The sequence below is a fragment of the Stegodyphus dumicola genome, chromosome 1 (assembly GCF_044657685.1).
Source record: "Stegodyphus dumicola isolate Sdum_Otavi_A_Nest chromosome 1, ASM4465768v1".
Taxonomy (NCBI): domain Eukaryota; kingdom Metazoa; phylum Arthropoda; class Arachnida; order Araneae; family Eresidae; genus Stegodyphus; species Stegodyphus dumicola.
The window spans coordinates 49,627,126-49,638,557 of record NC_140768.1 but is presented as its reverse complement, the minus strand read 5'-3'; the positions used below and the strand labels follow the sequence as shown (position 1 = coordinate 49,638,557).

Genomic DNA, 11,432 nt, shown 5'->3' with positions numbered 1-11,432 from the left:
ATTGCTGCACAGAATATAAGTTGATTACAATGAACCATCCTACACATGAAGCAAGTTTACTGCAAATAGCAATTTGACAAAATGTTCATTTAAGGGGTAATTAGAAAGTCTTGAAAAAAGGTTGCATTAAAATCCCAAGTACATTCGTTGCTTTCAAAAAATAACACCACATAGAGTAAAAATGTCCTAAATGCAAATATTTTGCTCAAATCTCTTTCAAAACTATTTATAGTGTTTTTGCTAAAGAGTAAAAATTAATGATGTTTAAGTAATAGGAAATCTTCAAGGTGTTTAAGTAATGGGAAATCTTGGCAATGCTATAGACAAGTGTATTTCCTGCTATAATCTAATGCTGGAAAAACTAACATTGCTGAAATCACTTTCTTGTTCTGTTGTTGCTTATTTACACTGCCAGAATTAGAAGTGCCACTTTCTGACCCACTAAATTTTATGTCAAACTCTTCATTATTCTCCATACTACAAAATCAAAAAGAAAAAAGGCAGACCATACCAAGGGTAAGCACATGGCCATTAGAACTACTAACTTTGACTTCTTTAGAACACTTCATGTATCTGCAAAAACTGATCAAAGTAAACATCCTGTGTCATCTTGCAGCAACATTTGTAACAAACGCAATGCAACAAATTTACTCAGAGTAGAAATTTATAAACAAGATGTTGTCAAGATATACAATCATTCTCAAGCTTTTAAGTTAAGGAATTAAAACATAAGAAAGCTCAAATTTAAAGCAGTAAATATTTTACAATTAAAGACTGTACAAAATTGAATGAATTACAACTTTCTGGCAATAACCTCACACAAAATTTGCAAAACAGGTGGTTTTTAAATTTACTTTGGAGAGAAATGATATTTTCACAATTTGCAATAATTTTTTTTTTTTTGGGAACACACAAAACTGGCATCACTAATACAGATCAACATCAGAGATTAGTTTTATATTGTTAACTGCTTTAAAATACACACAAAGCAGGCTAAGTATTGAAAATGACATGCAGTTCTACCATAATAACATAAGCCTAACCACTGTTGAACTGCAGATGTAACTATCTCACTGATTAACCAGTTTTAGTTACATATATATATATATATATATTTGTTCAGGTGCTTAATTTTTTTTTTCATTTCATGATGAATAACAATTCATGAATCTGGAATTTAACACTTAAATTTATATATAAGATAAATATTACGAAGGAGAAAATGAATTAAATTATAATCTTTTCCACGCAGAGCAAGAAGATGAAAAACTTCAGAAAATGATTTACATTTGGTTTACTGTTACCTAAATGTTTAGCTTTTTATACTACACTTTTCTTTTAATTTATAATTGCAAGTTTTGATAACTTGGATTTTTCTGCTTTAAACCAGCATGTATCATTGAATTAAATACAGTCAATTTCTGCTAATTTTTAATATATTTACCTTCTTATATTAGTATCTTTTTATCTATAGCAGCTCAATGTTTATAAAGTATCTCTATTATGTTTTGTAAAAAGTATTTAAATTTTAGTTTTTGTTTGCTTTTTTTCCTATAGTTTTATCTAGTTATATAAGGAGTATCCCAATTATATGCATATTTTCACTGATGCAACATAAAGCATAAACTATTCGTCACTTCCATAGCCATATATAAAGGGTCTTCCCTTAAGAACGAAATGATTTTAAAATAAAATAAATTAAAAACTGTCAGATAAAATCAAATTTTTTATTTATTTTGCATATAGCATTATTTAGATGTCCACCTTGACTTAGTGCACATGAAAGAGTTCGACAAATCCAGTGTTTGATGAAACTATGCAATAACTCAGGGTTAAATGCAGCAATCGATGTTTATTTTTAGTGCTTCAAAGATTCATGGTTTATTCGCAACAACTACCGATTTCAAATAATCTCCAAAAAGTAATAATGTGTTATATTTTGGGAATGAAGCATGCATTCAGCGATGATGAATTTTTAGAGCACATAAACATGAATAAACATTAGTGACAGCAATCGCATTTTAAACATGGTTATCATTTCATTTAAAATTAAGAAGTACTTTTTACTTAAATATACTCATCAAAAAGCTATTATGTTAATGTATAAAGGAGATGTGTTAGCTACCTGATATTACATTCAAACATGTGCTTCAATTTTTTGGTTCAAACTAGCTTTAATATTGTTTATACATAGTAATTATAATGAATCAATCAGGTTTTGCTTTGTAAAAGTTAATGGAAACCATCTGTAAATATTCTACAAATTTTTATTATATGAACTTTACAAAATATGTAAAACATGATGTCAGCTTAATAGTAGCTCTGCAGCCATTTGTGTGGTTTGGACATTAAATAATAAACTTTCATTTAATAGCACTTGATATGAGAAGCAAGAAACTTGTTAAAAAAAATAATTTGAAGCTAGCATATTTAATAACTCCCAAAATGAAGCAATGGGGTAACAGCTATTTATAGGCAGCAACCAAATAAATACTTCAATTAGTTTGGAAGTAAATCATCAAAACTAAATACACAATGTTCAAAATTAGTCCCAGGTTTTAAAACTTAAAAAAAAAAAAAAAAAAAAAAAAAAAAAAAAAAAAAAACTTTACTTCATTTGTGTAAGAGTGGTTTTTGAAAATTAGTTTTTTACAATATGAGTTGTAAGTGATTAATCTTACTATGCAGAATTATTTAAATATTAAATGCAATAGAGCATGTGCAGGGCAATGCAGCTGTACATTTATTAGTTAAAAATAATAATTACAGCTTCTAGCAAGCAGCATGGGAAGAAACCTCATAATTTAGTAAATATTACAAATTTGAAATATACACACATCAGTTAGTTTTCTTTCACTGATGAATAATAAATTACTAAGTTCAAGATGACATTCGTTCATAAAAGTATAAGTAAGCTAAATCTTTTGGAGGATGTTCAGACAAGGCCACTTTATTATCATTGTAAATAACCCAACGGCCTTCTTTAAGAATATGACACACATAATGTCCAGCAACAGTTGACGTTCCCATATGACTGATGAATGCAACCAGCCTATATTCTGGGGGGGGAAGAATAATTAATGCTCCAAACAACAAAAATATACAATATTTCATTTAATTGATTCAAAAATATATTATACTATAATCATATTACTTTCTACAACTTCAAAAGAAATACATAATAAATACAAAATGCGCAAATGAAAGATGATACACACATATTTAAATATACTTATAATTGTAACAAAAAAAATCAAAATATAAAATACCAAATAAATAAAATTTACCAATTTATTAGTCATGTGAAAAAACAGCAACCATAATGTCTAAATACACTGACTACCAATAAGTATTTGGACACCTGTGATAGGAAAAAACCTAACTTTATTCAAAATCAATAGTTGGTAGAGCCTTCCCGAGAGGTATTTACAGCGTGGACCGTCCGGGGCATACTTTCCACAAGTCTTTGTATGACAGCTAGTGGTATTTTCTTCCACTCAGCTTGGAGAAGACATAGAAGTTCCTTCACCGATTTTGCAAGGGTAGTGCACCCCTGAATTCGGCGATGCAACTCATCCCAGAGGTTCTCAATAGGGTTCAGGTCTGGACTCTGGGCAGGCCAGTCCATTCGATAAACTCCATTGGCACCATATCAAGCCTTGGTTAACATCGAAACATGACAACTGGCATTGTCGTCCTGAAAGTAACAGGGGTCCAACCCGTAAAACTGCCACAAAGTAGGAAGCACATTGCCATCCAAAATAGTGCAGTAGGCATCAGAGTTGAGCTTACCATGAATGGGGACCAAGGGTCCCAGCCCATATAAGGAGAAACAACCCCAGACCATAATTCCACCTTCACCGAACTTGACTGTTGGCACAATGCATTCTGGCAGGAGACGTTCTCCAGGTAGACGCCAAACCCAGACCCTGCCATCCGAACGCTAAAGGGTGAACCTTGATTCGTCACTCCAAAAAACCCGTTTCCACTGATCTACGGTCCAATTTCGATGTGCTTTGCACCACATTAACCGAGCAGTGTGGTTGGACTTAGTGATCAAAGGCTTATGGGCAGCAGCACAACCATGAAAACCAAGCAGATGTTCTTCCTTATGGATGGTATTCATTGAAACAATACTCCCAGATGCCTGTTGAAACTCCTCGCGGATGAGGGCTATCAGTTGGGTGCAGTTCTTCCGAATTTCTCTGAATAGCACTCATCGGTCTCTATCCCCCAGTTTCATTGGTCTGCCGACTCGGGGCACATTCCGACAATCACCCCCTCACCTTCCACTTCTTAATCACATAGGCCACTGTCGATATTAGGTACTTCAGATCGCTAGATATGTCCCTTAAGGATTGGCCACATTTGTGATACCCGATAATTATACCTTTCCCGAAATCAGAGAGCTCCGAACTGCAAGGCATCTTGCATGCGACTAAAGCCGATGCTTTTCCTACACGATATATACCGACGTAATCCGTGGCGTACCTTGGGCCCACAGATATCATCATTTGCATAGGTGTCCAAATACTTATTGGTAGTCAGTGTATTTTAAAAGCAAGTACTAAAATTTCCTTAAAAAAAAATCTCACAAATGAAACGCTATTTACGAAAAAAATCAACATGGTGATACTGAATTTTCATTTTAAAGAACTAATAAAAATAACTCTTACTTTCTACTCCATCCCGATATTGAGCTTTTACTGGCACTTCAGCTTCAGGAGAATCTGTCTCCATTTCTTCAGCGTGACTAAATATCCAATCAATAGCTCTTTCCAAATCATTATTCTAAAATATGAATTTTTGTTATATTAACTATATATTTTTATCCTTAAAATTAACATATAGTTTGAATATGTTCATGCATCCAAGAAAACCACTGAATTTTGTGATTATACTTGACTGCACAATCAGTTTTTAATTTATTTAAAAATATTCATATGTAGTGCAGTTCTTGCAGGAAAACTTTTAATTGCTTACAAATTACTTTCAGTACAAATTTTACTTCTTTTTTTATTTTTATTTTATTCAAATTTACAGCATGCTGATACCTAAAAATTTTTATTTAAATAGAGAAGCATAAAACATAAAATGAGATTTTACTGTTTAAATGAAGGAAAAAAACTTACAATTAATTTTTAAAGATGATGTTAATAATCACAGAAAGAATAATAAGAAGTAATAACTAAGGAAAATGACCAGTAATTTTCAGAACAAATATTAGCACTGAAGATCAATTCTAGAAAATGATCATGAAAGTTCAAAATCATCTGAAACTGAGAGTGACCATTTTAGAAAGGAATCGCTGTGCATTTATAATTCCATTTCAGTTAAATTGCTTTGCTAATAAGAAAGGAAAGGAAAAAAATATCCTCTGGTAGCATATTAATTATTATGATTCACAAGATTTGTATATCCATTTACATGCTCTCGTTGTTCCTTTATTTGCTTTGGTGAGGCTATTTTAACTCTAATTCCTTTATTTAGACTTCACCAAATCATTATTATTTCAAGCACGATAATTTGTTTTTACATCCTAAAGCACATATATACACTCATACAAAGGAAGATAAGATCAATTTATGTGTGTGTGTGTGTGTGTGCACGTGATTATGGCAAAGCATTGAGGGCTACCTGCCTAAGGGAAGGGATGCCTTTATGGAGGACTTTCTAAGAGAAACTGGCTTGTCTACACGTTACACATGGGGAAAGCCATGAAAACTCACATTCAGCCAGCCCGTTCGCGAGATTCGAACCTCAGACCGAACTACCAGTGTTCAGCGACTTTAGCGATAAGATCAAAGTATCGTTTATTAATAACTTTCCACTTTTTGCTAAAGCTAATGAAAGAACCAATAAAAAATTACAGTAAATTTCTGGAATTATGTATTCAGTTTATTACACAATCTTACTCAACTAGGTGTCCATCAGTTTATTTAGATCAAATGTTAAAATTAATTTTTGATCCCTTCAATAGATCAGATATTCTCAAACATTTTCATACAACACAAAAATACAACATTCGCATTGAAGAATAAAATGTGTACATGATTAGAATGATGTTAAAAATAAAATGCTCTACGTTGACAAGTTGAAAACTCGTTTTAAACAGAAGTAAAAATAACATGCAATTATCATGTTATTGAAAGTCTCTTGATCTCTTTTTTAAACTTTCACAAATGCCAGTGACTATATGTTTAAGAAAGCGGGCATTTGTGGAGAGTTTTCTTAAGAAAATTGACTCATATAAATCACACAGTAAATCAGAGAGACACCATAAGAAACAGATTCTGGCAGGAATTGAAGGCAGAACAAAACTATCAACTTTCTTTAGCTTTACCTACTTAGTCACTTCTCAGATAGGCAGCAATGGTAAAAGTCAAAAATCAACCATAAAATTATACGCTTCTCATTTCACTCTTACAACAAAAAATTCTGACTATTTAACATAGAACAGCAAACTGAATCTGATTAAATTTATAAGTTGCAAATAATTATAAGTTTTGATACCTTTTTTTATCACATACTACCAAATGTCAAAATATTAAATTTAAATTACCGTTGCTTCTAAAGCTTTTGTAGCTTGTGCAGGGACAAAACCCATGGAAACAATGGTTGATACAGCTTCTGGATTAGGTGTAAAATCTGGATTAATTTTCTTTGACCCAGGTATGCAAAAAGGATCTGTGAAATCTAGAAAATAAAATAAAGCATAAATAGCAATTATAATGGCAATGAAACTCGATATACAGCAATGTCTCCTGTAACAAACACAACCCATGGCATTCATTATGTAGGATACTGTTTTATTAAGTTACTATACAAATATTATTTTCTCTTGTGCTTGTCACTATACAAAAGTAATGAAGCACTGCCAACCGCCCCTCCCCCCAAAAAATACCATCCCTATACAAAATCACAAAAATAGTGATAACTCCCTCAAAAATAAGCCAAACCGTGTAAAATTTGAATATGTTGCCAAGTAAGAGTAGCTGAGTAAAACTCCAATATGCAAATTAGTGGCGCTGCACTCGGAATACGTCACCTGCGAGGAGCATAAAAGTCCATGTTTGAGAGCAAGTTCACATATTTCACTGTGATAGTGACATCAGAAATCAGATAACCAATTCATAACAATGATCTCCAGGTATCATTTGCCTGCAGAACTACGACAGAAAGCGATTGGGATACTAGAGGCAGGACAAAGTCAAACAGAAGTGGCCAGATGGCTAAATGTGAGTTCTTCTGTGGTTCATTGACTTTGGAGGCAATTTCAAATTACAGATTCGGCACCTAGGAGGTTCAGCTAAGGACGGCCAACTGCTACGACGAGTGCTGATGCCCAATATTTGACATTATGTGTACTCAAGAATAGAACCGCTACTCCGACTCTTCTTAGATCCTCCCTTGCTGCAGCCACTGGAAGGTTGGTGTCAACATCAACTGTGCATAGAAGGCCTCATGAAGGTGGTCTGTATGTGAGGCGAACAACCATTTGCGTGCTGCTCAAGTCACGCCATAGGACGAACCATTTGCAGTGGGCACGACATGTCCACTGGATGCCTGAGCAATGGAGGGCTATTCTCTGGAATGCAATAGTAGGCATTATTTGATATTGAGAGAACCTGGAAACCGTTATCATTCGTCACACATCTGTGAAAGAGATGCATACGGAACAGGCAGTGTCCGTGTTTGGGGTGGCATCTCTTTGGGTAACGCACAGACCTACATGTTTTTCCAAGGGAAACCGTGAATGCTCACGTTTATAGCAATGACATCCTTGATGCTTATGTGCGCCCATATAACGGGGCAATAGGTGATGCTTTCCTGTTACAGGACGACAATGCAAGACCACACAGAGCTCGCATTTTATATGATTATCTTCAACAGGAAACAATTATGCGCATGGAGTGGGAAGCTTGATCCCCGGACTTGAATTATCGAGCATGTTTGGGATGCTTTAGGGAGAGGTGTAGCTGCTCTCAATCCGCCCCCTTAGACCCTTGCCGCGCTTGCAACTGCTTTGCAAGAGCAATGGCTCTCGCTTCCTATGAAACTGATAGACCGCATAATTGAAAGCATCACACATCGCTGAATGTGCTGTATTGCTTCTAAAGGTGATTATATTCCATATTGAAGGTACTTTTACTGTAGCAAACTGACATTTTCGATTTGTTCATTTTATACATGTGCTAATTTCTATACTACCATAATTGTCTGGTAATTTATTTTTATGTTATTTGATACCTTACTATCTGTTGTATATTATGAGTAAGTTTCATAAAATTCTACATGTAACTTTTTCAGTAATTGTGATTTTTCCTTAATTTATGATAACCAGTGTATATGCAATATTAAAATTTGAACAATAAATTAAAGTTCTTATATCACTTGGAATAGTACCATTTCACAGAACTAGTAATTTGCTAAGTATGATTAAAAGACTAAACAACATAATTTTTACTTCTAGGCCTTGTGCATGATTAAGTAAGATGATAGCAATTTAGCAGTGCAATGAATGTAACATGATATGAAAAATGAAAAGACTAAATTATATAAAGTTTTTATGCAAATATACTCCTTTTATATTTTTGAAAGCATTTTCATTACAAAAATAATCTCAAAATCTGTACTATTCTGAAAACAAATCTATATATATACATATATATAAATTTCATATATTGTGTATATATATATATTATATACACACACAATATATTAAATTTCTTAGAAATATGCAAACCAGTTATATGAAATTGTACAAAAATGAACATTAAGAAAAGAGGGAAACTAAATAAATAAAAATAAAATGAGAGAAATTTTAAAGATTTTACGACATACCTTCCACTTATCAGTTTAATATATTGAAGGACACCTAATGAGATGCCTATTTTTAAACGTTTTTAATATTTACCGTATTCCTTCATGCAAGATCAATGATATATAACACAAGTTTCTGTCTATTCTAACAGCGATTTTTAACAGTCTTTTGATTGCTTTTTTGCTTAATTTTAAGTAGTTCCTAACAGGATACTTTTTCCACAAACAAGGTCCAAGCTTACATGTAGACTTTATGAGGCTCTTAGCCGTCTAATCGGCTTCGCTCCCGGAGCAGAGAGTATATGGTTTCTGCCAGGAAGATAACACACTGTGAGGTTAAGGCCAGGTCAGTGGTCTTCCTTGGTGGCACTTACTCAATCACCCACATTTCATACGATACACATTATAAACAACAAAAATAAAGTACCTTCATCATTCATATGTTCCATGACCCAATTCATGGCTGCTTCAATTCCTTCATTTTGTGTATAGTAAAGAGCTCTTTTGCAACCATCAAGAGGAAATCCCATATCAGATAACTGATACAATAATGCTTCATTATACACAAATTCTGAAACAAATGAAACAAATATACCCACATAAAAGAAACAGAATGAAAATAATAATATAAGTTTTTTTTACAATTATTATTAAGTGGCTAAAAATTTCATATTCATTTCAAATGCTTTAAAAAAATGTAGTGAAACCTTGAATTGTGAGTAACTTGTTTGCTGTAACTATTTTTCAAATTGAGTACAAATTTTTTATAAATTTTAACCCAGAAAATTTAAACATTATACATAGTGATTTTGTATTGGCTCACAAAAAATAGTTAATCACATGCCAACTGAGCTGATTCAAAACAAGAACATATTTCAAACATAAAATTAATTTAGCACTTTTAACAACAGCCTAGAAAATTTATAATTGTGGCTTGAATCAAAATTATGCAGCACCCAGATAACAAAACACATTATCTCATTACAGAACAAAACTGGTTAATATATGTATTTGATGTTACATGAGACATGGATTACACAGAAATCAAGAAATAATGCCATTAGTAAATTTTAATTTTAAAACTAACAAAAGAAAGCTTAATCAATATTTGAAAAAATTTGGACAATACCAATGATTAAAACTCATATTCCAAGTTTAAAAACTTCATTATTAAAACAAATGAAATAAAAATATAGTTTAAAACATACCAATGAAAAATGTTTTTATACAAAGTACTTTGATTAAATGTATATATAAAGACATCATTTCAGACTTGATAAAATTTTCAGTTTAGTTAATATTTTTATTATTATGTACCTTCTTTTATTGAATTGAGAAAGCTTAACATTTTCAGTCAATAAGCAGCTTCTGCAGTTAAATCCTCATATTTGCATCTGTATTATTTACAATTACAAAGTAAAGTAAAAAACATTTTTAATATCTTGGAATTTCAAGAAGACTTCTTTATTATAATAATGATTAAAAAATGAATAATAATAATAAAAAAAATTGTCCCTTTTTCAGATTTCCTAGAAATTAGAAAAAGATAAAATTACATACAATGCATTAATACTGAACTACTCTTCTATGTTAAAAAATGAGGCAAAGTAAAATAACATTTTGAAAAAGGTCTTGTACATGGCAATTTCAAATCTTTGTAATGTAATGGTTTCCCGATGGTAATTTTAGATCAAAATATTTCAGATATGGACAAAATCTGTGTGAGTGGTAATGATCTAGAAAATTTGAATACAGGTTTCTAATTGGAAAATTTACAATTGAAAACTGCATTCTTCTGTTATGAAATTTAAACTTGTTTTCTGTAACTAATTAAACAGGAATTTAAAACACAATCGGTCATTTTGAAATGATTTAATACAACTGGGAAGAAAAAGTTATGATAAACTGCTATGAAAATATTCTTGTACGTATAAATTATGTGGAGTTCTAGAAATACATAGTGCTAGGGTCTATATTATTGAAATGATATCATGCTTTAGTGCATTTATTTAGAACATAATAAACTTTTAGAATGTTCACTACTGATACTTATTTATGTTCTAAAAATTTTTGTTTTACTTTCAGATTTAACATGGTCATTGGTTTCTCTGCATTTTGTATTCTATATAATCTGATGCATACATAATTCTTTTTAATTTCATTTTTTAAAATTTGTCTACAAGTAACTACTTAAATTTAAAATACATCTGGTATTTAAACCAGTTTTGAATTAAGCTTGTTCAATTTGAAATTTATACTCTTAGCTCAACAGCGATGATATTTCATCCACATAAACAATAACTGTTTTGTTTCCTTCCATATTATTTTACCGCATAACCATTACCTCAATTCTGGCTCAAGACTTACTAGAAGCAGCATTAGAATTGCTGATTCAAAGCAACATTAGTATTGCTCCTTACTGTATGCCATGACCCTAAAAATCTAGCAAAAACTAAAATATCATAATGGACCACTGATGATTGGGAATGAGTAGCATGGAGTAATAAGTCTCGATTTCGAATGACTGAAGATTTTAGCGAGAGCCACATGAAACCATGCACCTAGCATGACATTTTGAAACTATGAAAAATCACAGCTATTGTGCAGAT

The 11,432-nt window shown here is 31.9% G+C and overlaps 1 protein-coding gene across 1 annotated transcript in view; it reads right to left on the bottom strand.

Annotated features, from left to right (window-relative positions):
- Positions 1-2,720: 2,720 nt before the first annotated feature.
- The window catches only part of Usp5 (ubiquitin specific protease 5), a 66,109-nt gene continuing 57,397 nt past the window's right edge, over positions 2,721-11,432 (bottom strand). The window contains exons 17-20 of the mRNA XM_035365526.2: positions 9,251-9,394; positions 6,563-6,696; positions 4,677-4,791; positions 2,721-3,059 (exon numbers count right to left, since the gene is read on the bottom strand). Of these exons, the coding sequence (XP_035221417.1) occupies positions 2,881-3,059; positions 4,677-4,791; positions 6,563-6,696; positions 9,251-9,394 (572 nt within the window). The 3' untranslated portion in view covers positions 2,721-2,880. The remainder of the gene's footprint in view (positions 3,060-4,676; positions 4,792-6,562; positions 6,697-9,250; positions 9,395-11,432) is intronic.